At 37.6% G+C, this 27,023-nt stretch overlaps 2 protein-coding genes across 4 annotated transcripts in view; both read right to left on the bottom strand.

The window, feature by feature from the left end:
• Window positions 1–8,851, bottom strand: part of LOC308697238 (uncharacterized protein) — a 46,284-nt gene extending 37,433 nt beyond the window's left edge. For both annotated transcript variants that reach the window (XM_081376399.1, XM_081376400.1), the window contains exons 1-5: window positions 8,769–8,851; window positions 3,022–4,796; window positions 2,347–2,459; window positions 2,180–2,212; window positions 2,043–2,105 (exon numbers count right to left, since the gene is read on the bottom strand). In XM_081376399.1, the coding sequence (XP_081232525.1) occupies window positions 2,043–2,105; window positions 2,180–2,212; window positions 2,347–2,459; window positions 3,022–4,748 (1,936 nt within the window). In that variant the 5' untranslated portion in view covers window positions 4,749–4,796; window positions 8,769–8,851. The remainder of the gene's footprint in view (window positions 1–2,042; window positions 2,106–2,179; window positions 2,213–2,346; window positions 2,460–3,021; window positions 4,797–8,768) is intronic.
• A 4,912-nt stretch (window positions 8,852–13,763) lies between these two features.
• Window positions 13,764–25,381, bottom strand: LOC308696778 (nuclear GTPase SLIP-GC-like). Of its 2 annotated transcripts, XR_014030867.1 has the most exons (20): window positions 25,278–25,381; window positions 24,295–24,415; window positions 23,869–23,901; window positions 23,714–23,773; window positions 23,267–23,577; window positions 22,936–23,151; window positions 21,963–22,157; window positions 21,410–21,588; window positions 20,796–20,826; window positions 20,395–20,478; window positions 20,200–20,296; window positions 19,950–20,086; window positions 19,675–19,848; window positions 19,438–19,595; window positions 18,401–18,524; window positions 18,104–18,212; window positions 16,242–16,375; window positions 16,066–16,150; window positions 15,013–15,945; window positions 13,764–14,207 (listed from the first exon to the last, which is right to left on the bottom strand). XR_014030867.1 is itself a non-coding variant. In XM_081375678.1 (19 exons), exons 3-19 carry the CDS (start codon window positions 23,879–23,881, stop codon window positions 15,812–15,814), a joined length of 2,241 nt encoding a protein of 746 aa, XP_081231804.1. In that variant the 5' UTR covers window positions 23,882–23,901; window positions 24,295–24,415; window positions 25,278–25,381; the 3' UTR covers window positions 14,856–15,811. The 2 variants fall into 2 exon arrangements, 1 of the variants encoding a protein (XP_081231804.1); XM_081375678.1 differs by lacking the exon at window positions 13,764–14,207 and having other exon boundaries at window positions 14,856–15,945.
• Between the last annotated feature and the right edge of the window lie 1,642 nt (window positions 25,382–27,023).

Raw genomic sequence — 27,023 nt, 5'->3', positions numbered from 1 at the left:
ACTTGGAGTATGGCTGTCCGTAAATCACTTGTGTCAGTAGTTTCTCTTCACAACGTTTGTGATGTGGCAGGCCACATACATCCGGGAGGTTCTACTCTCTGAACCTGGACTCCACACCAGGTTCCCAGGTGCTCTCATCCTAGTGCTGCTCTTCACAATTTCACACAGGACAGACACTTCTTGCTATGGTGACGTTAGTATAGACGTTTCCACAGCGTCAATCAACTATAACCTCGGTTACATGCCTCCTACATGCCTGTCAACTACTTACTTCAGCCTATCAGAAGCTAGCGCTGCTTTGTTAGCGCAGGCTTTATAGGCGGATCTTTTGTGACGTCATTGTTTATGTTTGCCGCGTTGCATCACGGGAATTGTGTGGCAGGAAACACCGCTAGATACCTGTAATTTGACTGTTTTGCACGTTTGGAGGAGGATTTAGAGAAGAGGATGGTTCACTCTTGCTGTGTGGTCGATTGTACGGCTCGTTGGGGGCCTGATAAAAAGTTTTTTCGAATTCCCTCCGAAAAGGATCGCGAAAAACGAAAGAAATGGTTGCGTGCAATTAGGCGATTGAACCTGGACGCTCCGAAGCCTGGATTCCTAACGTTACTGATCGAGTTTGTGAGGCTCATTTTGTTCATGGTAGGCCTAAGTCTTAGTGACTATGTATTTATAGAAGATTGAATAAAATAAAAAATAATAAAACTGAGTCAAATCAACCGAGTCATGTTTTCGCGTTCTGATTCAGGTGTCCCAAACCGCGATCCACAGCATCCAGACTACCGTATTTTCCGCACTATAAGCAGAGGCGCACCTTCAATAAATGGCCTATTTTATAACTGTTTTCATATATAGGGCGCACCGGATTATAATGCGCATAGAATAGAAGATACTGCAGTCAAACGTTTGACTGGGTTTGCGTTATGCAGTGGTCACCAACCTTTTCAAGCCTATAAGATCACATCCAAGTCCAAATGTAAACCAAGATCTTCCACTTGCAAAAAAATATGAAAAAAACAAGTGGCTGAGCTGTAAAACCTTGTTTATACTCGACGCGTCCGCATGAGCGCGAAGGTAATAAAAAAAACTAATATCCGTCTGCTCGGGCAGATTCGGCTTAACAGCGCGAGCGCGCATCCGCAGATGCACGACTTTGAGCCGAATCTGCCCGAGCAGACGGATATTAGTACATCTCATCATCACCCAGTTTGCGCGTCTAAATCAGTTGTATGGTCTGGTGTTCAGTCTAAAACAAAACAGTTGCGTCAAGTATAAATGCCTCGTCTGTTTGGGGAGCTGCACGCACAGTCAGCGGAGATCTCATATGGGCTTTGAATAACTTCGATTTTGTCACCAATACAAATTTTGAGCTTCTCTCCAAACCTCCTCCGGTCTTCAGATGTTAAAGTGCTTATATATTGTGGATTTTGCCCGCTAACTCTCTTGAAAGTGCTCGTCGCGTCTTTACAGCCCGCAATACTGTTTGATTTGTTGCCACACAACCACTCGCGCATGCGTACAAAGATGTCAACAAAGATCCTCCTATAGTTTCCTGGTTCATGTCGTCAACCGCCTCTGACGTTCTGCCACACCATTGGACTGATTTCACATGTGCTTCAAGACGTAATCATGCAGAGCGTTCTCACAGCTTTAATCGACACAGCATCTCATACCCTCTTCAGGGAATCAAGGTTACAGTCATAGCCTTAGTCATAGCCATTTCCCTGTTCTGTGTTGCTGTGGGTTTCCTCCGGGCACTCCGGTTTCCCCCACAATCATAATAATTGCAGGACAGGTGAACTGGAGACTCTAAATTGTATGTCTGTGTGAATTATCCCTGTGATGGACAGGCCATCTGTCCAGGGTGTTTCTTTGACTACGGCCTGAGATGCTGGGATAGGCTCCAGCATCCCTGTGACGCTATATAGGACAAACAGTTTGGATGAATGATGGATGAATGTGATACCTGTATGACTATTAGGCAACCAAGTGATTAGTTACAAGTGGCAGGTAAGAGGTGGACAGATTCAGTTTTTACTTGCCTATTGTCAGCGGTGAATCCATACTCAAGTCGGATGATTTATGATCACGCTTTCTTTTAGTACCTATATCAGAGAATTCATTTAACTCATTATTTTGCCTCAATCAAAGAATGTACAATGATCTTTAATTTGTATACCTTGTCTAGTCATTGTGGGATGGATGGAAAGTCCTGGAGGGGAAGAACATACATTCTTATTAAAGATCCATTTTTTTTTTCTTACCAACCAAATTTTTTTCCCAACTATTTAGTTCTAATTACAACTAATAATTATATTTGTTATTATAATTAATTTATTTGCTCACCATCAGAGGAAGATGAATATTGTGATGGTACAGGAAGAAGTGGAGGTATATTCTTCTTCATCCCACGAAATGTTTCCATCTCTTCTTTCAGTGGTCCAGAAATGGCTGATCTACTAATTATAGTAAAAAAAAAAAAGAAAAAAAAAGTACAGCTTTGCTAATTATAAAATGTACAACTTTACTAATTATGATGTCCTCAAAATATGTACAGAACTACTGTCCCAAATCAACAGATACTGCATATTGTATTTCCAGTTAATTCAATTAAGTCACCTTTTTTCGATAGTGCTTTTATACAATACAGATTGTCAAAGCGGCTTCACAGAGATCAACAGGAAAATAGTAGACCAAATTATGTGAACTTTTTTTTTTTTTTGCTAACTGGTTGATAGTAGTTATAGCCTAAATGGCTCATGGTACAATGAATGAGCCACTTTAATAATTGAGTTGGGAACATTTCTCTGCTCCAGCTCACCACTTTTGCTCCTGAGCAAAACCCAACAACTGTGAGTCACTTTGGAATGACAGTATCTCCTAATCTTTATTAAAGTATGTTTAAAGCATATTGTTTATATTGGGTAAAGTCAGAATTTAGGAAGGATTTTAAACCATGTGCTCAGAGTACTTCAGGTTTCTTTGTCCAAATGCCCATGCCCTTTTATTCATTATCCTCACCTTACATCGACTTCCATTGATTCGTCTTCCTCAGAGATTTTAGACTCATATTCACTCTCTTCATACACCTTACTCCCATCATCCCTTCCATCTGCTTGAGAGCAGTTTTCTTCTGATTCTTTGTCCCAGTCCTCATCCTTAGCATCAATTCCTAGGCAGTTTAATTGTAGCAGTTCACCATTTCCTTTGGATAATATCTCTATTTCATATACTTCAGTAGCATTGTTCTCCACAGTAGCTTTGACCATTTCTAGTTCCTCAGGTTGAAAGCAAACTATCACACTTTGTTTGAAAATAAAAACGCAAGACTTTTCTAAATGTCCAAATAACTGTAAGGCATAGCTTTTTAGAGCCAACATTATGAGTCCTGGGGTCAAAGGGCAGCCCTGATGTAGCAGTTTGTATTTCTCAACAGAAAAATCTTCTTTTGCATCACTGAGGAGATTTTCTATCATGAGAAGATCCTGGTTCAGAGTCGGGTTTGACCGTTTTTGTTGTTCTAGCGCATCCTTAATATGACTCCAACTTATCAAAGCATGATGTGTTTTGGGAGTGATCATGACAGCAGCTGACTCTCTTTGTACCCGCCCCTTTGGAAGGGACTCAATGACGTCATCTAGGCGTCTTGCCAGAATAGTTGCAATGGTGAGGTAGTCAACATTAAAAAAGTATTGACTATCATCATGTGGACTTTTTACAGTTTCATTAAAGTGTTTCTCAGAGCAGTTAAACGCACCGCTATGGATTCTGTCATAGAGCATCTTTATGTATAAAATTAGATCCTGAATTTTGTCTTTATAGGAGGATGCTGGGGTGCCGTCTGGTCTCGGTGTGTCTGACACTTGAAGAGATTGTACAGCTGACACAATGTCCACCTCACTGACTGCATGTGAGCTTTCTTCACCCAGTGATGAACCAGTCTCATCTGTCAAAAGATCCTTTTTTAGATTCAGCCATTGGAAGATTGTTTGTATCTGTGGATCTTTCTGAATAGGCATCTCAGGGATGTTGATCTCTAAAAACACAGGCCGGTGGTCTTTGTTTTCACTTTTCTCTGAGTCTCTTATTTCACAAACTCCAACACGCCACATACATTCTTCTGGAACAAAGAAGTAATCCAGCCTGGACACAGGAGAGTCTTTAATGTAGAACGTATAATCTTGCTTTATGGGGTTCTTTCTTCTCCAGACATCAACCAGCTGAAGAGATTTCATGAACTTCTCTACAAATAACAGCAGTTTACTACGAGAACTATTGATTGTCAAATTGTTCCATTTTTTGTCGATAAATCTATTGAGAACTGTGTTGAAATCTCCACCAATCACCAGCAGCCCTGTGGTCATTGACTGCAGGTACCTTGAAAGTTTATCAAGGGTTTTTTTGTCTGTGTGATGATTATAAACACTAACAAGAGTGTACGACTGACCTTCCAGTTTACATTTCAACACAACATAAGCTCCACTGTTATCTTTTTCATCACTTATGTATTTGAAATCTAGTGTTTTCCTCACTAGTATGGCTGATCCCTTGCTGGAAGAGGTAAACTTTGTGTAGAAAATATGCCACTCATCTTTAAAGTCTTCTACAGTATTTTCATCTCCTTCTCCAATGTGCGTCTCTTGAAATAAAATAACATCCACATTTTGTAGTTCTTGAAATTTCTGATCTCTGTGTCGCTTAAGTCCATTAACATTCCAAGTGATGAAGTTTATGGTATTTGAAGCCATTTACTGATCTGCTCTCACAGACCAAAGGTCCTCAGCTCAGTAAGTTCCCTGTCAAAACAAAAAGTGGAGGGTTGGAACATTTTGTTTTGTATTCTGATTGAATTTCTGCGACTTTCATGGTAGACATTTTATCCAAATTGATTTCAATGCTTTGCATTCAAAGTTTACATTTTATCAGGCCTGGGAACTCATGACCTTGGCTGCAAGTATCATGCCCAGTTTTATTTTCCTCTCCTTTCGGTTCTAAACATTGTGGTGTCAACAAATATTACTTTCTTGTTGCATTCTTAATTTCATTACTTGGTTTGGCAGCAGTGTTGTGTTAGACATGATATCATATATCTGCATCTCCCCCAAATGCCACTTCCTGCTTAACAAGTTTAGATTCTTACAGAGCAGAGTATAGTAGTGATGTGACGTTCGGCACCGAGGCTTCGAAGCTTGTATCAAAAAAAAACGAAACATCTCACATTGAAGCAGTGTATCGGAGCTTGATTCGTTTTTCCATAACCACGTGATCTGTGATGTCCGAAGCTTCGTTTGTACACACAGTCATGTGACTGCTTAATATTCAGAATCAGATTAGAAAATAGTGCAAACCCTTTTAGCAGGTTTCGAGTGTCATGCCCTTCGGAAGTAGTAAATAAAAAAAGAAATAGACTTAACCCTCACACTGTTGAACAAGTCCTGTTCCTTAATAAAAATCTTAAATTTCTTAAATTACCCACAAAATAAAATGTCAGCTCCCCAGTTCACAAGCACTTCACCATTCCACAATAATTTTATTTTATTTTGATTTATATATATATATATATATATATATATATATATATATATATATATATATATATATATATATATATATATATATAAATATATATATATAGGACTGAGGCTAAAGTTTATGTGAATAAGTTTTTGTTAATCGAAGCAGATTCATAAGAATTGTTTCTGTACACGTTAATTTGTCCCATTTATTATTATTATTTTTTTATGTTTGTTCATACATTGTGTATGAACTACATCAACACTAACACATGAATTATGAGGATTATTTTATTGCTTTGCGGTTTACACAGCACAAAGTGTTTTATTACATGAAACAATAAAAAAATGGATGGGTCTTCTGGGACAGAAAGACAGCTTTTCCACCTTTTGACCACAAGATGTTGTAGTTTGCAACCGTTTGCAACGTCGTGTTGAAAAGCTTCGAGTAATACCATTGATTTTACAATACAGTCGAGGGGAAAAGCCCCGGTGCTTCACAAAGCTTCATTTCACCATCACTACATAATATCAATAAACCTGTAACGCTGTGGTGTACTCAGGAACAGGCTGAAGACTCAGAAGATGAAATCCAAACAACACTTTAATAGCAGACAAACACTCAAGAATCAGGTAACAGGCAGGGAAACCAGTGTTACTTGTTGAAAATCAAGTGTCTTCCTAAAACATCAAGAAAACAAAAGTTTGTTTAAAACTGGTCAAGCTTTCTCTGTCTCTTGTCATGATTTAAAAGCCTAAACCGATCTAAAACAACTAAGGAATAGGAGATTTTAACAACACCCACATGAGTTCCTTGAATTTCTTGCTTCGTACAAATACATCCAATCTTCATACAAACATCAAATTATAGATCAGGGTTTCTCAACCTTTTGCCTATTGCGACCCACTTTTTTTGTATGCCAGTCATACGACCCACTAAGGCGGGAAATAAATCGATAGCCTAACCGAAATGCCTCTTTAGACCTAGGCTACACCTTAGGCCTATAGCCTATATGCTTATTAGGCTATAATTCATTTCACAAAAAAACACAAATATTTTAAATAATTAGGCAGACTATGAGGCAAACTGATTTTTTTTTTACTCAAATTAATGTGACACTTGAGACTGCCACTCTGAAATGATCATATCAAGACTCATAGTGTCGCACACAAACTAGCTGTTGTCAGCCTATAATTGTTTTTGGTTTTCGTGGCTGCTTACAGTATAATAAGGTCTGGCATAGCAATGGGGCTAGTGTAACATTATGTAAAGAGAGTAGGCTAGGACCTTGCCCAATAAGAGCCGTTCGCGGCAATAATAAAGTATTGTAATAGGACAGTTAAAAAACAGCGTTAGAAAGTTACGGCAGTAATGATTTGAGTTTTTATATGTCACAAGCTTCAAATGGGTATAGGGGAGCGCGGGGCACAACGTAACACGGGGCTAGTTGTAACACACTTGTTTTAAATACTTCCACACCTGCTAGGATGACAAAACTTGGTGTATTTACTAGTTGCCATATCAACACTATATAGAGAAAAAATTGTGCCAAAATTATTCTTTTTTTTGGAAGATATCCATAGACATTTATTAAACCATAGCAAAAGTAAATTTCTTACTTAAGTTAATTTTTCATCTCTATTTTTTGTGTTTATTTAAAATTAGACAAATCTGATATTATTTTAATCTCCAATATGTTATTTAACAGTTGAGATAGTTCTTTAATGCTTCGCTAACTAGCAGAAGACACTAGCAGGGTTTAAATCCCAGTTGTGCAGGCGGGGGCATGTTGTAACACCGCGTTACAATGTGCCCCTATTAGAAATATGCTATTATATTCTATAGTTTTATTAATTTTATTGAGAAAACGTGAGAAAAAGGTGAATAAAGACTGAGAGTCAATGTTCAGAAATTACTAATTATTTATTTGTTTTGAACTATGTTGTATAGTTTTCCTGTGTTCTTAGTCAAAACTCAAAAATGAGTTCATATTTAATTATTAAAAATTGCCATTATTTTATATGAAAAAGTTTTTTAATTGTATTTTATTTAGAAAATATTTTAGTTAGTCTTGTATATATTTTTTTTATTAGATCAGATAACATTTTAAGCTGGCATATGTCATGTTACAATGTGCCCCTCACATGTTACAATGTACCCCACCTATGGGGCATGTTGTCACATTTCACTTCCATTTTTTCGGGGTATATCCAGAAAAAAAGTATACACTGTATTAATAAAACAAAACCACATAATTGTACTAGACATGTGGGAAATTAATGTGGGGAAAAAAATAATAATACTCTGAACCATAAGTAATTTACTCAAACTGAGAAAGTCAAAAAGCGTTGTGCCCCGCTCTCCCCTATACTTTTTGACATGCGCACACTGCACGAATATAGGCTACAGTTTCCCGCTGTTTTTGCGCATACTAACTATTCTCTTACATTGGTTCTTTATTTGTTTTATACAGCAGACTTAATATTTATCCATTTCTGGTCATAATTTGGAGACAATGAGCATATGAACCTTTGTGCCGTGCTGCTTATATTTATTAGGCTACGCTGTAAAAATGCCCAAAACCAGTCGTCTGTGGATGAGAGTCTGAAACAAGGACTGGTGGGACGTTGTCCTGCTCCAAACAGATCCAGTGAAAGGGGAATTATAGAATGACCGGACACTCATTTATATGACACTTTATTCAACAGGAAGAAATGCTCGTTCAGCGCGACATACATCTTTATACTATGCGCAGTCCTTTCAGTTTCGGTTTTCAATCCGATCAAGTGTGTCCTCTCGGTTGGATTAGAAAAGGAATAAACCACCCCTTTCAATCTGATCAAAATTTCATTCAGATCGAGCTCATTAGGATCGATTAAGGTGTAAATATGAAGGCTTTTCAGTCCGATTGAGCCGTCAATGCGTTTACTAACGAATTATCTGGTTGCATGTAAAGGTATCCTGTTGCAATTATGAGCCTTTTGTGATGCGCACTTATTGGGTGTGCCGTTGTAACAACGAGAAAACAAAGAAAGTCTCGCGACCCCCTATGATGTCGCGACCCACTGGTTGAGAAACATTATAGATGATGTCAAATGCTTATTTGATAAATGAGACAGGAATAGTAATATGTATTTCTGTGGATTGTTTTTAAAAAAAACTTACCTGAATAAGATCAAATACGGTCTGACATAAACTAAGTTTTAGAATTATAGCTAAACTAATGCACCATAATATTTTGAAGGAAAATGTACCTTTTATCTCTCGGGATAATGTCTGTGGGGCAGAACACTGCAGTCGATTCAGCTGTCGAATGTCTGAGTAAGAATTCTGACGTGAGATCTGATTCAACTGTGGGTGTGTCTTGTTGTGATAAAGGAAAAGAGAAAGATAATGAGAGAGGGACACCTTTCTCCTTTTATTTCACTTTATATTGCACTGAATACTTGTAAAATCAGTGGAATATATTTACTTGTTTTGATTGCTAAATGTACTGTGAAAGATTGTGACCTCTAACTGAAACTAATATCTTAAAGATTGAGAGTTTTTACCTTTAAGCCAATTTATCAGTGAATAATATATTTGCATTTACTGAATTGTAAGCATTATGACGTTTGGGTAAAGTTTTTATGCACAAGAGTCACTGGCAGTAGTCCATTTTGTTGTGTGCAACCTCTAGGTTTTTGTTTTTAATGTGTAATATGTTTTTTTTTTTAAACTTGATTCCTTATCAAGTGCTTTTTTTTTTTTTTTTTTTTTTGTAAGAGGTTACTTCACAACCTCTCAGCACTCTTTGAGGAACATAATGAGCATCATCAGCTGTAGTTTTGTTGTTGACTCACTACAGCTTGCATATTGTTGTTGCATAATATATATATATATATATGCAACAATAACAATATGAAAAAAAATTATTCAAAAAGAAACATGTTGAAATGTGAACTATAGACAGGTAGGCAACATTTCAATTCTAAATTTATATACAAAAGGATGTTTTTATGTTCGATAATATGCTAAGATAAGATAGTATGAGTGTTTACTCTAACATGGTGTGAATTATAATGTTTAGACCCGTGTTTACTGTTAAATACTGTGTTTGTGGATATCTGCTCAAACGTATATATATATATATATATATATATATATATATATATATATATATATATATATATATATATATATATATATATATATATATATAATTTTTATTTTGATTTTTGATTTTTTTAACGCAATTTTAACCAGAAAAATCTAAAATGTATTCCCAAAATGCCCTATAGTTTCTCTTGATATCAGCATGTTCACAGTTGTTTCTGGTTTTTTTACAGGGACCAGATGCCACTGATGAGTCCTGCTGACTTAAACATTCACATGAGTCTCTGTACATGAACATGAGGAAGGGGATCCTTCACTGAGAGACCCTGCCCCGATCCAAATCCTTCAGCAGGTCAACTTGGTATGCCTGTAAAACATTGTGTAACATGCTGCTGCGTATGCCCTGCCATTCAAGCGAGATGTCATCTTGAGTGGCTTGGAAGGCAGGGCCGGAGCTTTTAGTGGTGATGCCTCTCCAGCAGCGAAATAGTTCGCGAACGTCTTGTCGATTGGGGGCATCAACACATACCCATGTTCACGCATCCCCACAACATCAGCGTAGTTTGCTAGCTGCTGACTATGGATGCGTGCAGAATATGGGTTCTTCCATGCCTTCTTGATCGCAGTATGCAGATTAGGAAGGAATGGAAGGCTCACGGGAACTGGGGAGTTATGGCCAGAAAGGAAACGCTGATCCAGCCTGCCGCGAACGGCTCCTTCCTTCGCTAAACCGCACTCCATAACACCCAACAGCTCATCATACGCGGGGCAGGGAGGCTGTGAGGGTTCAGGTTGTACCTCTTCTTCACCCTCATCAGCCATCTTCTGCTCTCTTGGGCTAGGTGCCAGCAGAGCACTTGCTGCTGGATCAGAGGATGTAAGACATAACACATCCTCGTTCAGCAGCTCACCCTTGCAAGCTTCTGATGGGCGTGAAAGAGAAACACCTCTCTCAAACTCATCAGCGAGCTCCATCTGGGAACCCCATGATCCGAGTCTCCGCAGTGCCTCAGCATGAGCGGGACCCGAACCACTGGGCCCATATTCCTGTCCCTCTTCCCTTGAGAAGAAGAGCTGATCGTGCGTGCTCTTCGCCCAAACAATAAACGCACAAGTTGTGTGTCATCTGGTGTCAGATACCTGAGATACGGATCCACACACTTCTTGAAACGCTTATCACTTGCCATAATTGTTCTTACCTTTTTCAGGTGATTGCAAATCAGAAAAAATAGTCCCTGAAGACGAAAAGAGGATGACATGTTCTACTCATACTTCCAAGTCGCACTAGGAGTGACGTCATAGGCTGTCACCGGTCAAATTCGATTGCCGTGATTGGATAGCTTTTCAGACACGGGTTCACGTGGAGGGCATTCCCCCATATAGTCCCAGTGCGAGTTCCCTTTCAAAAGGGAACTGAAGTAATTAACAGATTAGAAGACTAACTGAGAAACTTAAACATGCACAGAACTCAAAACGTGATAGTTCTACACTGAACCCTATTTATTGAAGTATGTAGCCTTATTTGCTCATTGTGGATGTAATTTAACACTATAGTTTAACCATTCAACAAATAATGAATGCTTGAAGAGATCAATCATGACAGTTGTGACTGTGAGGACAAGATGATTTTCGACATCATTAATGCAAAGCTGGTGTGCTTTAATGTTATGGGTGGATGATATAACTATTGAAGCCAATATCGCTGTAATAACGCTAAGGGCCCTATTTTGCACCCAGCGCAATTGACTTTGTACACCGACGCATTTATCATTCCTATTTTGCACCCGACGCACAGCGGACTTTTCCCTCCACAGACGCACGTCGGTAAATTAGGGAATGAACTTGTGCTCCAGGGGCGGTTAGGCGAAAAGAGGAGGCGTGTTCCAGCGCAAACTTTCCCTGGTGCTATTTTGCAGTTCCAGAAAACAATTCCGCCACAGACCAGGAAAAACCTAGTCTAAAGTCAGTGGATTTTTAGATGCTGTTTTAAGGGTGCATGCTTGACCATAATGTAGCGTGTGCACAACGCGCATACACTTCTCTCATATAAAGATCTCATCTATCACAGACGCAGCAGTTGCCATTTTTGCAAAACATACATAATTACAAGGAAAAATATTCCACACAAGGGAAATCATTGTGGTGTCCGAAGATGTGAGAAAATATGCATAAATCTAGCTTACACATTTACCCAAATTATTAAACGCCTGTTTAACCGAAGCTAATTCGGGTGGGTTTCTCCCATACCCATACAATGTCACTTCTCTGTCTTTTACGGACCTGACGAGAATGTCGGTCTCCTCGGCTGTGAACCGCTCCTTGAGTGCGCCTGGCAAATCTGCCGTTATAATAGCAATCTGCCATGGAACAAGCGCGCCTGCTCTTAAAGGGAATGTGAGATGTCGCTCTGATTGGTTTATTTCACGTTACGCCAAAACCACACCTATGACTAATGTAGCTTCAGACCAACCCATTTTAGATTTGCGTTGGGCACAAGAGTCATTTATCCCGCCGGTATAATAGCAACAGCGCCTGAGATCCGCCCACAAAGTTACTTGCGTTTCGCTTTTGATACTTGCGTTTCAGATCGTTAAAATAGGGCCCCAATGATTTAAAGGCAGGGTAGGTAGGATTTTTCTAAAAAAAAAACATTCCAAATTTGTTTAAACTGTCTTTATATACCAATACATAATTAAAATGTAAGTACTCTGAAAAAGAGAGTATAAAAATCGAATGTCTGTAGACCTCTCACGACTGTTGTAAACACAGCTCATTATTTCCATTCACCCCACCCCCTCCCTTCTTGGCTCCTTCCAAAGCCACGCCCTCAAAACACATGAACGCGCGACGCCAAACGCTCAGGCTCAGCTGGAAGACGCATTATTTACCTGAGACGAGTGGAGAGGAAGGAGCGCAGTGCATGCAGTGACATCATGTCAGAATCACATGTAATAAAATACCTAACTTTATCACTATGAATATAAACAAATAAGATGGCTTTTAGTACTCACTATCAAGCTAGCATATCGATACTGGTAAAGTTTAAAATATATTTTGTTTGATTCGGTAACGAGCTATATTTAGGCTATAGGTAACGAGCTATATTTATAAGGCAAAGCTAAAAACAGGTTGCATTGATACACGTTTTTCCATTACCATCAGTTAAACTGTGATGAAGGTGAACTTCGTGTAAGATTCATAACATATACGGTGTTTTGCATGTAAGAGTTTCCATGATGAAAACATTGTTGACTCTAATGAGGACTACACTCCGGAGACAAGTACCGCATCGTCGGTTCGAGGACAGGTCCGGGGTCGAGGACGAAGCAGAGGAGGCCGTTCAAGAGTGCGGGCAACCAGGGTCCGAGGAAGTAGTTTTTGCCTTGTTTGCCTTCGCTGACTGCATATGCAGGTGCTTTGAATTTTGAATGCTCTTTCTCTGCCATAATTGTACTCTTCGTAGGTTCCGCGCCTCTTGCACTCCTCAAATCAAACGGGTGCGCGCGCATATGGGCAGATCTTGTAGCAACAGTGGTGGTAGCCATGGTTGCGAGAGTGAGTGACAGTCGGCCAAACCAATCAATTGTTTCGTCCCGAATGGAAATAATGAGCTGTGTTTATTGCAGATTAAAAGGTCTACAGTCACTCGATTTGTATACTCTCTTTTTCAGAGCACTTACATTTTAATTATGTATTGGTATATAAAGACAGTTTAAACAAATTTTTTTTTTTACAAAAATCCTACCTACCCTACCTTTAAGTACAAAATTATATTCATGTACACATTTTGTGTGCTTTCGAAGCAAAAAAAAATATGATTAAAGACATTTCACATTTATTTTTGTAAGCAGTCATTATGAATAAATAATCTGCAAAGTAGATATCTGTTTTTATTATTTATTGACGAATTAAATCAAAATCTAAATTTCAATTAAATAAAAGATTTTAATGATTTAATACAAGAAGAGTATTCCAAAGCACTTAAATGAACATTCCTAACCTAAAAAGCACCAGTAGATGAAATGCATTTACTTTTATGCTAAATAAGATAAAGAAATTTTAATTGAAAAAACAAATTTGAAAGAAGACTGTTAGGGGGTAACAGTCAAAGACCCAGAACCAGATATGATGAATGAAGACCCAGAGTCAGAATTATAATAAACTGAAGAAAAATTTTACTGAAGATAGTTTGCAGTTTCATCAGCAGAAGTCAGCTTCAAAACTCACACAGGAGTTCGTAGGCCGCCCCACTTACAGTTACAAAGATCACAGCAATTTTACCCTTCACCAAGGTCTAAGATACGTCCTTGCTTAGAGGTGCAGTTTCTGATTGGCTAAGAAATAGATAAACATAGTAATTATCCACACATATACAGATAGACTGAAGCATATCTCCATCGATTATGCAGCTGACACTCGGACCCTGAAGTTACGTACGTCGTGACCTTCCAGGTCGCAGATTTGGGTTGCTGGGCGCCAGCATGTCCCGAACAACAACTCAGTCAATCTCCAATAATGCCAGTGGTTTCTTAAAGGACAATTCCAGCGCAAAATGAACCTAGGGGTTAATAACACATGGGTACCGAGTCGACCGTTCTCTGGGATGTGTTTTCATGCTTATCGAATGTACCCAGTTTTATCTCGAACCACTGATTAGCTTATAACGCTAGTGTATAGGGCATAGAGTAAGTAAAAAGAAATCACTAGTTAATACTACTAACAAGGCTCAAAATAGCCCCACACTAACACGGTAGCATAATGAGGGTCCCTACATGCAAACCGAAGCATTGAGAACTTTGTAAGTGTACAGACAGTTTAATAAGAAGATACTTTGCCTGTTACACTTCGCTTATACAGGCAGGAGCCATCTTTGGAAAACAGTCTCAACCAGTCGAACCAAGAAAATGCTTGAGCTATGTTTTTGGTAAAAATATTGAAAGTATGGGGCCCCTTCTTCCCTTAGTTAGTCACCCATATATTTTAATAAACAGATATAATTCATGCATTTCCATGTAATTAGATTTCACAAACGTAATTCCTATTGACCAGCTCACTTAGCACGGCGTTCGTGGTTCGACTGGTCGAGACTGTTTTCCAAAGATGGCTCCTGCCTCTATACCTGAAGTGCTGTCTTTATAAAGTATCTTCTTATTAAACTGTCTGTTCACTTACAAAGTTCTCAATTCTTCGGTTTGCATGTAGGGACCCTCATTATGCTACCGTGTTAGTGTGGGGCTATTTTGAGCCTTGTTAGTGGTATTAACTAGCGATTTTTTACATACTCTATGCCTTATATACTAGCGTTATAAGCTAATCTGTGGTTCGAGATAAAACTGGGTACATTCGATTAGCATGAAAACACATCCCAGAGAACGGTCGACTCGTTACCCATGTGTTATTAACCCCTTGCTTCATTTTGCGCCGGAATTGTCCTTTGACCTGTAAGCAAAAGGACTAACACACACACCGACACAGCTTTTCCAAGGTTGGATTTGGCCAGGCTCTAACTATAAACAGGAGAGTCCTCTCAAAACATCAAGATAATGCGTTCTTTCTCTCAAGGAGAGCTACACTTTAGTCTAACTGGAAAGTAAGGCTTTAACAAAGAAATGGTCCCTTAAACTATTGGCTTCAATGACCCCTATATGTTTTTAACACGTTGAAGACCTTTCTCAAATACAAAACAAGTCCCTATTTCATTTCTGGAAGCCAGGCTAAATAAGCAAGCACTTATACTGCATTCAGATATCAAATACATATCTGAATACATGAAATTAAAGAATACATGAAAAGAACATTTCACATTTCATTCTATAGCAAAGTAAAATCTCCAGAGAAGTCATTTTGATATTTAGAAGGAAACATATTGATTGATTCCAATCCACCCCCTTCAAGACCCTTGCTTCATTCCAATCTAAATGCATCACCAATAAAGGTTCTAGAAAATGGGACAGCTGCACTAAGCATTTAAATGGCATTTCCATTTCTTGTTGTAAGCTGCCACAATAATAAAAAAAAGTGGTAATAAACAAGGACAATAAATCAATACACAGTTTGTGTATCATGCAGTTTTCACCTAAAATAAAGCCCAAGGTTCAGAGAAATTTGATGAAAGTGAACCATTTTAAAACCACTACCAATACCAACACATTAATGTGAGTAAAGCAATAAGATCTATATAATGTAAAACTAATGAAAACATTTACTGAAATGTGTTACATGTGTTCATGTGTTCATCTGTTAATTCTTGACCTTTTGGGCCTCTTGTTTCTTGATGACCTAAGTTTGACAGTTGCTCTGCAAGTCTCTCCAGCTGTTCGATCTCTCTTGAGACATCTAAAGACACATATCAGAGAGTGATCAAGATTAATTAGTCAACACTTCACATCGCAAAATATTATTTGTTTACTTTAAACTCTTGTTTATGTGGTAAAATAGGATGACATTCTTTTTTACCCATCAATTTGATATTGCTGGTTTTTGACAATGAGAGTTTCATTGATCTCTTTAGTCCTGATTCAAGAGTATCCTTTATGTGCAGCTTTACACAGAAACAAGAGAAGATTATGCTTGACTTTAGTCACTGTACAACTATAGATATATGATTTTCTTAATAAATATGATATCAGTACCTTTAAATTGTCGAAATTTTGAAGCATTTGAATTTTTGCCTTGTTGAACATGTCATGTTTTATCTTATCGACTGTGGTTATTAGCAGTTCTTGCCTTTTCTTCATGGATCCGATTCCAGTCACTGCTGCGGCTTCTAAAATAAGAAACATGGTTGTCTTTCTTATGAAGACACATTAGAACAAGAAAATGTGTTTACAATAAAACTGTTAACACTGCTAATATTGTACCATTTTGCATTGGCGGCTTATGAATGTGTTTATTAAATGATTTAGTAAATCAGAGCTCAACATCGAGGATGGCCCGCCAACACTGGGTCAGTGCTGGATAGTCTCCATTCTTGAATTTATTGATCAAGTACACGTTTTTATGCCTTGCAAACTTAAATATTTGGTTCCCCAAGAAGTGGATCTTTGACGCTGGGTAATGTCTTGACATTATGGGAACACTCCTGCATGAGCCGGTGTCTAAACACGGCAATCTGATTGGCCGAACATATGAACATGGCGATACACCAAGACCATTAATCAGAAATGTGCATCGTCACCTTCTTTGTCTTCAGAAGCCACATGTTTGTTCAGCATGTCTCTGTTCCGGTTTGTGTGTTGAAGTCTTTAGTCATGATTTAGAAAAAAACAAATCAGGACTAAAGTACAGTGCGTCAGTCAGCAGCGTTCAAGGAGCTGATCCCTTTTCCAGGTGTCCACGGCGTAAATTAGCCAGGCCCGACAGGTAGGTATTAGAGAGAGGAACAAAAAGTAAGTGTGGCCACTCAAGCCCGTCATTAAAAAAAGGATTGTTCCCTTAATCACGGCTGCCTAGGGGGAGATCAGAGTTGAGAGAGGTGATCGCCTCAAGGGCAGCAGAGAAAAATAAACACAGACGCCACTCTGCCCTGGTCCCTGTGAGTGATCCCTCTAGAGCAGTGGTTCTCAAAGTGTGGGGCGCGCCCCACTGGTGGGGAATAGAGACGTGACAGGTGGGGCACGCCAAACGGGAGGAAATTTTCCTTTTTATGCCTTTTTATATCTTTATCCAGACATCACAACTGTCCCGGAAGTTCCGAGAGTCTCCCACATATTGATAGCGGCTCCTTGACGCCCGCAAATGAGATTTTGAGAGTGACTGTGCGCGCATGTGTGTGTGTTTGTGTGACTATAAAGGCATATTAATATTAGCGGAACAAACTTTCGCGCCCATAGATATATGTGTAGCTGTATCTATGTTTCGCACCGATGGGTAGCAGGCTAGTGTGGGCAATAAATAAATTGTGCAATGCAAAACAGGCTCATTGCAGCCACTAATGCAGGGATAAATAGATCTGTCTTGCCAAAATGTCTTCCCACCACCACAGGTGATTTGGGAGGTAGAGGCATCCCGCGGGCTATCCACCCTATCTTTGCTCTTCAGCGATTCTTCCTCTTTGTCAGTTCAGTTGTTGGTCCCTGCACCTGCACTGTCACTCCACTTGTCTGTATTTACGTGTTCCAGACAGACTTTTTCAGTGACAATTTCTGCAGGTTACATTCATATGCAAGTAGCCTGGTGATCAGTCAGTTATTCAACAGATCAGTACTGAAAGTTTTAATGTAAAAAAAAAACTATTTAATTAAAAAAAATGTCTTTAACATTAAAATAAAGTGATAATAATAAAATGTATCTTTTTTGTGATGGGGAAAGTGGAAATGTTGATGTGTTCCAACTAGTCACATCTTTTGTTACCGTTTGTTTCTCTTTTTTATCATGGCTTTGTGTTTCTAGTAGTGATTGTTTCCAAATGCTCCCTTTTACTGTATATACAATGACCTAGTGATTAGAATAATTGTTTTGCAGTGCTTTAATGTAACTTTTAAAGCTCGCTTACGTTCATAGCAAGAAGACATTTCCTTCTCAATGGTTGTTTGGATTGATGAGTAGATGTGCTTCTTTGTATCAACAATGTCTCTTTTGAGCGATGCCTTCAGATTTGTTTCCTTTTAAAATAGGGGGAAAACACAAAGTCAGAAGAGTGTCAAAACACCATAAAACTATAAAGGGTTTTTTTTATGTCCCTTCTTACTTCAGTAATGAGGATTGAGGAAATTGACTTCAGAGGGAGTAAAGACTAACCCAGGGTCGCATTAAGACCCTTGAGTGACCACAGGAGGACAAATGAACTCACCTCTGTTTTGATGAAGTTCTGAATGTGATGTAATATGGGAGATCCAGGAGAAGCAGAGTCACTCTGGATGATACTGAACTTGTCAATCTGTTCTTGCACTGACTTCCCTGTTGTTCCAGTCAGACTGAAGCCAAGAGAAAACAAAATAGTTTCATTTAAAAACTGTTTACAGAATATTGTTGTAATGATATAATCTAATACAAGGATAACCAGTATAAACCCTGCCGTGGCTCATTAGCAAAATGGAACAAAAAGTAAATTTGTAAATAAATTTGTAAATAAATTTGTGTTTAAACCTCCATATTAACTTCTTGTTTATTCAACTGTTGTATAAATCAGTGTCACATTTGCAATCAGGAAAAAACAATGCTCTTCAATGCTCTTCACTTCCCCAATAATCTGCTGAGTGTCTTCTTAAAGGTACACTGTGTAATTTTTAGCGGTGAGGTTGTGAATTGCAACCAAAAGAAGTTACAGTGGGCGACAGGAAAATATGTTGTCATCTGAGACAGCAGAAAGTAGCCAGTTAAGCAATGAGGTTTCTTTACAAAGATAAATTAAGAAATTAGGTTTACTTAATTATTCAGTAAAACTATTATTGCAAATATTATTGTTACTTGTTCATCATTGTGTCAGTGTTTTATTCGCTGACTTTAGCTTGCTTCTATGCACAAAGAACAACATAGTAATGAAATGCGTTTCTCCGTTTAGGGCCACTGTAGAAACATGGTTTCAATGTAAGGGGACTGCGGTGTATGTAGATAGAAATGGCTCATTCTAAGGTAATAAAAACATAACGTTCATTATGTAAGGTCTTTATACACCACTGAAAACATAATTATGTATGTGATATTGCATTTCTGTCAACAGATCCTCCTAAATATTACACAATGCACCTTTAAAGGTGAGCTAGATCTGTATTCCAATGCATTCATGACTTATAACCATTTAAGTTCAGAATTTTCACATCTGTGCTCAAAATGGGGGGTGACAGTTACCAGGTTAAATGAAAAAAAAAAAAAAAAAATAGAACTTACGGGAAAATCAGATTGAAATATTCATTAATATATTCTTGCAAGTGTTTGGCCAATTGCCTGTTCAGATCTATGATTACATCCCAATTTTTTGACCAGTAGCATCCGTCGTTCTTGCACAAAGCTTGAAGGATTTTATGGAATCCTCTTTTATCCATATTCTGACAAAAACAAAAATAACAAAGCCGTTAAAAGGGCAAGAAAATTCTGATTCACTTTGCACATTACAATCACACTTACAGGGGATATAATTGCTTTTGTGGAAGCAACGCATAATTGCACTGATTCGTCCACTCCCTTTGAGAGAAACTGCGCCAGATCTCTATAAATGGTGTCAAAACGACTGTCCATTTCATTCAGTGCCTTCTTTAGGTTCTTCTCTAATTCGTTGTAGACTTTGACTTTTGTATCATCCTGAAACACATTCACACAACAGCAGTGAATTACAGGATAATGTATATTGGCTGCATTCTGAAGACACACATGTACAGTATATCAGCAGTTCAGACTCGTACCGTTTTCTTGTCTCTATCCTGCTGGACACTTTGGATCAAGGACAAAACTCCCTTTGCTTTATTGACATAATCACTGGTCAGATCTCTGTTTATGTTCTTGTTAAGAATCCTCAGATCATCCTGTAGCTTTGGGATTTCTACAGAAGGGTATGACTTTGATCAGTCCTTTAACTACAATTTGACGTTTAGTTCATGTATGGATTTTTTTTAACATGAATAATGTAGTAGTTTGGTAAACAGGATAGTTTACCTGTTTCACTAGGTTCCAGACTTAAATTATGCTCAAAGAAGGCATTGGAACTTACAGTGAAGACATTAAGAAAATTATCATCAGTGCTGAATCTTTTCTATGAAAAAAAAATACAAAAAATAACAATAATAAATAAATAATATTATATCACATATTACCAGAACTTATTAAAAAATGTAAAATTTAAGAAACTACCTTGATTTCAGAATTTTCAAACTTTTCTTTAACTCTTGTCTTGGCATTTTTATTTCTATGAAGTATGCACACTTTTTTCTGATCCTTATGAGAATGATAAAAACAACAATATATTAATGTAATGTATAATACCAGTGTGAAATTTAATACAATGGTTGATTATACAAGCTGTATATCATTACTTAATGTACTCAAACTAGCTGTATATGTAAAAACAACTTTTTACATCAACTTGAGCTGGAACACTGTACTTACACTCAAGGTTGACTATGAAATGGCAATTTAAAAAATTAGCTTATTTTCAGAACTTTCTAAAGGTATTTGTTTTACTTGATATAAATAATATATTTCAACTTTTATAAAGAAGAAATATATGCTATAGAGTTTAAGATTTTCCAAACCTCGTCTTCTGAGATAAGAAGCCGTGTAGATCTAAAAAGAAAAATTGAAAAGACACAAAGTGGTTTTTATTGAAAATCTGGTAGTTGTTTTTTTTTTTTTTTTTTTTTTGTATAAAATAGCTGTGACAAAAAGAAGTTGTATAAGGGGTGCTGTTTGTAACATTTTGCTAACTCTTGACATACTGAATTAGTCCACCATCCAGCCACTCAACCATTCTCCAAAACAGGAGTGTCCAAACTCTGTCCTGTGGGCCACTATCCTGCAGGGTTTAGCTTCAACTTGTCTCAACATACTGGCCTGGAAGTTTCTAGTATGCCTAGTAACATCTTGATCAGCTGGTTCAGGTGTGTTTTATTGGGGTTGGAGCTAAACTCTTCAGGACAGTGGCCCTCCTGGGGCAGAATTCGACACCTCTGCTCCAAAACATGTCAAGAAAACTGAACAAGCTAAATGATTAACACAATTCCCGACTGGCTCAAAAATGGCCCACACTATGGTTCTCTCTACGCTGTTGACACACAGAGACAAGTTGATTCATCTTTGAAACCTACTTCAGTGACATCTGCCATTAAAAATTAGTGCACCTTAAGGGCAAAGAGATACTAATTCTAACCTTATATAGGCTGGTGGATTGATATCATCAGTCTTTGTACAGATGAAGTTGATGCTTTTGCATTCTCCTCCTGGTCCCAGTTCCTCAATGCAATGCTTTAAAATCCCCCAGGGGTCTTTGTCAGTGCTTGCTCGATTTATAGCACTCACAATCCACACAAAAGAGCACTCTGTCAGTTTCTACAAGATAGGAAATAGTGAGTTAGATGACATGCTTTTAGTAGTGTTTTGGAAACATTATCCATTCAACAACTTTTTTACAGTACAGACAAAGCATTATGAAATCATTTACTTGCAGTTTGTGATGCAGCTGCTGTGAGATCCAATTACAGTTGGCAGCTTCATCTTTTAACAAAAGTTTCTTTGCAAACTCTTAATTACTCTGTGCCTCATTTACGAAACAAAATGCTCCATATAATTCGCTCCAGGACAACATTAAAATAAACCATCCACTTTTTTCAGACACTTGTGACCCCTTTAAAAATAACTTTCCACAATACTGTGTGTATATTATTCCAAACATTCATTGGAAAAGAGTGCAGTAATATACGTACAGATTTCCACTTGTCATCTCTTAACTTGTTGCAGTCTCCAGTTCCAGGAATATCAACAAGCACAATGTTTTCCAGGAGTCCATGATGATCTGGAACCTTAAAGGTCACACTCTTCACAAGTGGCCAGTACCAGCCACCAGGACTGGCCTCACTGTGTAGAATGTAAGATGCAACATCATTGGCAAATTTGGAGACCTGTTGAGAAAATAAGTAATGTTGGATATTAATTTACACATTCATAATACTTTCAGTGTTATGAACCATCAGGCATTAAAGGGTTAGTTCACCCAAAAATGAAAATTCTGTCAGTAATTACTCACCCTCATGTTGTCAATCCCACAAGACTTTTGTTTATCTTCAGAACACAAATTAAGATATTTTTGATGAAATCTGAGAGCTGATCACTCCTCCATAGGCTTCTATGTAGTCGTTATCTGCCATCCCAGACAAGTTCGAACGACATTATTAAAGTAGTCCAAGTGACTACAGTGGCTCAACCTTAAGTTTATCAAGCGGCGAGAATACTTTTTGTGCGCAAAAAAACTTTATTCAACTATTAATTTTCTTCTGTGTGAGCCTCTGAATGAGTTAGTGTAACAGCGCAGCACTTCTGGGTTGTACGTCAGAACGTAGGCTCACACAGAAGAAAATTAATAGTGAATAAAGTTTTTTTGTGCACAAAAAGTATTCTTGTCGTTTGATAAATCAATCAATAATTTCAATAATCAATCGATAAACTTAAGATTGAGCCACTGTAGTCACTTGGACTATTTTAATGATGTCTTTACTTTTCTGGGATGGCAGATATCGATTACATAAGCCTGCTCTCATATTTCATCAAAAATATCTTAATTTGTGTTCCGAAGATGAACGAAAGTCTTGCGGGTTGGAACAACATGAGAGTGAGTAATACTGACAGAATTTTCATTTTTGGGTGACCTAACCCTTTAACATATTTAGTTTACTAACTTACATCATTGTTTGAGATGGTTTTCTTATTGACAGACAAAAAGGTTTCAATCTCAGCAAATTTGTCATCGTTCTTGAGCTCTTCTAATGTTTTCTTTTCTGCATCATCTCCATACAGCGCAGTGATCTTTTCTACAGCAATTTCCAACACGTCATCATTCCTGTCCTCACTTTCATCTGACAAAACTCTGAAAAGATCTCCGAGCTCTTTCTCCCACTCCTGCAGAGGGACAATATAGAAAATAAGGCTTTTTTTTCTTCCTGTCTGATTTATTTACATATTTATAAAGAACTATCATCGTAAAGCATAGTAAAATGAAAACAAATAAGGAAACCTCTTTAGAGTAGAGTTCAATCTCTGCTATGTAGTTTGAGTCAGTCACATTGGCTTCCACCTGAGTAACAACGGCTGTACAGGCACCAAAACAACCAGATGGCAGTAGATCCTTTTTCCCCAGGACTGCACTTAATAGGGAGCTCTTCCCTTCACCTGATTTTCCAAAAATCCCAATGGTTGCCTTTTTACTGCTGACATTATTCATTTCATTTATCTTTGACATGATGTCTCTGTGCATTATGATTGTGTGGACTAAGTTATCAGTGACTGTTTTCATGATTTGCTTTGCCTTCAACATGATCTCCATATCTGTACAATGAAGAAGAGAAGCACAATACAGATTATTTAAAGCAAAAAAGAAAAATTGTGCAGACCTTAGGCAACCAAGTGATTTGTTACTCTGGTAGTTCCAGATTAAGTGTAAACAGATTCAGATTTTACTTGCCTGTCAGCGGTGACTCTATGCTTGAGTCAGACGATTCTTGATCACGCTTTCTTTTAGTACCTACGAGATAATTAATTTCAATCATTATATTTCCTCAATCACTGACTGTAAAGCAAATACACAATTTTTTTAATTTATTTGAGAAACTTTTATACCTTGGCTAGCCATTGTGAGGTCGATGGAAAGACCTGGAGGGGAAAAAACACTGGGATCAAGCACATGGTCTAGACGTATTAACCAACTTTATGTACCCCATTGTTATGCTTCTTTTTATAGCAGAAATGGAACATTATTTAGTCCACATTTATAGATTTTATCCAATCATACTACAAGGATTCTTTATTCAACTTACAACTAAAAGGGAGACCTGATGACTGTAAAACGTTTTGCTTCAACATTGTTTCATTATCAATGTCATTTTTTTAGCTTATATTTATTTATCTATTTATTTTATTACAGACGCACCATAGTTAACGAAACTCAACCCTAAATTAACCCCCAAAAAATGCAGTAACTAACAGCAAGGTTTTCAAATTTTAGCAAAATTTAAGAACCATAAAATAATTTGAGAAAAATGTTACCTTTTATTTCTCAGGTTAATGTCTGTGGAACAAGACACTGCTGTCGATTCAGATATACAGTTGAACTCTGAACTCTGAACGTTAGATCTGCCTGTTCAGACTTTTGGCTGTGGACTTCTTGCTGTTTAGCAAGGAAAAGATTTTTAAAAAAAAATAATCATCTGAGTCTGAAGTTTTATTTGACCTCATATTGTACTAAATTTATCATAATTATTATTATATTTTTATTTATACTGAGCTTTAGTCCACCAAAATACAGATTTCAGGAATAATGAAAGTAAAAAGCACAAGAAGTGAAAGCAAATGGGCACAAAGTTCTATTTGTGGAGATGAAAATCTAAAGACTAGGCTTCAAAGACAAAGGTAAAGGATTCAGAACATGTCTAGGTAAATGAGAATGTACTGTGACACAATATGACCTCTTGTTTCGTCTATGTGCATCTCCAGATTCTCTGTTTATTTAAATGTGTAGAAATAATACATTTAATTTAAGCTTGATTGCATGTTTTCTGTACATGTTCACATTTTTTTGAGTTGCTTTATCAAACTTCAAGAGTCATGTGTGCTGCATCACCCCTCTGGGTGTTTTCGACCTCAAACATGTAACTCTGTCTAGGTCACTCAACTGATTTGATTCCCCTCAAATAGGGGAATATATTATCTCAGGGCTAACTTATTCTGGTCACTATCGTACTTCCCTAATCCTATGGTGCAGATAATCACCATGCCTACCCGGGTGGGGTGAGTTATTCTCAAATTCAGTGCACCGCATCCGTGCTTGCTATGCTCCATCACGGCCCACTCTATGGTGACTGGTTGGCATCCTGGTACCCCCTATTTTTACTTGACAGCAATGAACAGTACGGGACTGTTTTCTAATTTTACTATTTCTTGCAGAGAAAAAAAACACTAAATACATTACTCTCTACAATATAATCTTGGAATTCTGTTGATCAGAATGTACAATCAAAGGTAAAGCTTACCCTATCCTTCGTCTTTGCAGACGAGTCTAGGAAACGGAAAGTGTATTGTGGTTCTGAAGCACAGCTTTCCTCTTCCTGCTTGTTAAGATGTGTGTGCTCTGCTCTCAGATTACAGGAAGTGCCTAAAAGAGTTACATACAGTAATGCTTCTTCTTATGCAGTCAGTGTAAGTGAGGTGCCAGCTTGCACTCGCCCTAATCTTACGCAAATATCTGCATTTCCTGTTTCCTGTAGCAATGTAATACTTTGTAATACTTACGTTTTTCCTTTTTTTTTTTTTTTAAATTGTACATTTGATCAGATTTCTGACTATCTTTCTATGCATCTCATTACTAACTCTCTACATAATTTCATTTGGCAGTTCACACACACAATAATGTCTTTTTCACCCTGAACCTGAAGTTATATTTTCACACAGGATGTAAGTGTGTGCATCTGACCGCCAGTTTCTCCAAATTGTTTCCTGACAATTCTTTTCTTTTCTTTTTTTTTTTTTTTCTTTTTTTTTTTTTATAATTTAAACCTTTATTTAATTGTTCAGAGGAGAACACTTAATTTCTCTTGTTGGAGACATAAATGTATGTGTGTTACAGTTTTTTACGATTGCTATGACAGATTTTTCAATACTTTTAACAATTTTCCAAAACTCTTAACACAGTTAGCACTACATCCGTCTGTGTAAGCTATACTATTAACACATTTCTTGTTGCTTTAACACAAAATGCATACAATTAACACAAATTTAAAATGCTTGAACTTCTTTTACACACAAGCTCAAACAAGACCAAAACAATGGATTTTTACTGCCAAATTTACCAATGCTTTAACACTGTATGTCAGAACAGATAACAGCATGTTCTAAACCTAACCTTACAGGCTGAAGTCAAGGTAAACCGCTGTTTATATTGTGAATTGAAACACAAATATATCCCCTGTATTTTATTCTATTCTTACTGAGAAACAGCTGATTGAATTATGCAAATAGATCATTAGAAGACGACTCTTTTTTATTCTTCTGGTGCTTTTTCTGTCTGTATATTTTGTAGTTTCACATTATTCCATTGCTAGTGAGAAACAGCTCATTGAAGTTATGCAAATATGGGACAATGTGGCATTCCACCATTCCCGTCTAGTCACAGCCTAGTTTGACGCCCATCAGAGGATGATGTCCATTTTCCTTGCCCCATTTTCCTTCCCTTTCCTCAACCCCATTGAGGAGTTTTCTCAGCCTGGAGATGAAAGGTTTTTGACCATCATCCACAGGACCAAATGTCCCTCCTGTATGCAAAAGATGCTGCATACCAAGACATCACAGCTGAACACTTCCAGGGGTGGATAAGGCATGTTACTGTAAAAGATTCTTCCCAAGATGCCTTGCCAGGGAAGATATCAGGTGTGATGTGGATGAGAACATGTGGACAAATGCAGAAGACCGGGCAGATTAGAAGATGGCCTTTTCTGTTTGTATATTTTGTATTTTCACATACAGTAATACTGTAAATGGCAGCTATATTGCATATTTTTGTTATCTTGCAGAAATGTCCTGTTGCAACTAAAACCGTTACTGCAGCAATTCTGTCTCTGTCTTCTTTTTTTCATAAACCGTACATTCTATAAAGCTACTCCAAGAAGGGTAATTTATTTTATTGTATTGAATTTCTGATGCTGCAAAAAAAAAAAAAAAAAAAAAAAAATAAATAAATGCATGCATGCATGCATTTACATTACAAACAAAACAAAATGTAG

Source organism: Scardinius erythrophthalmus, assembly GCF_964197995.2.
Source record: "Scardinius erythrophthalmus genome assembly, chromosome: 10".
Lineage (NCBI taxonomy): Eukaryota > Metazoa > Chordata > Actinopteri > Cypriniformes > Leuciscidae > Scardinius > Scardinius erythrophthalmus.
Note: the sequence above shows the minus strand (reverse complement) of the source record. Positions and strands in the feature narration are given on the sequence as shown.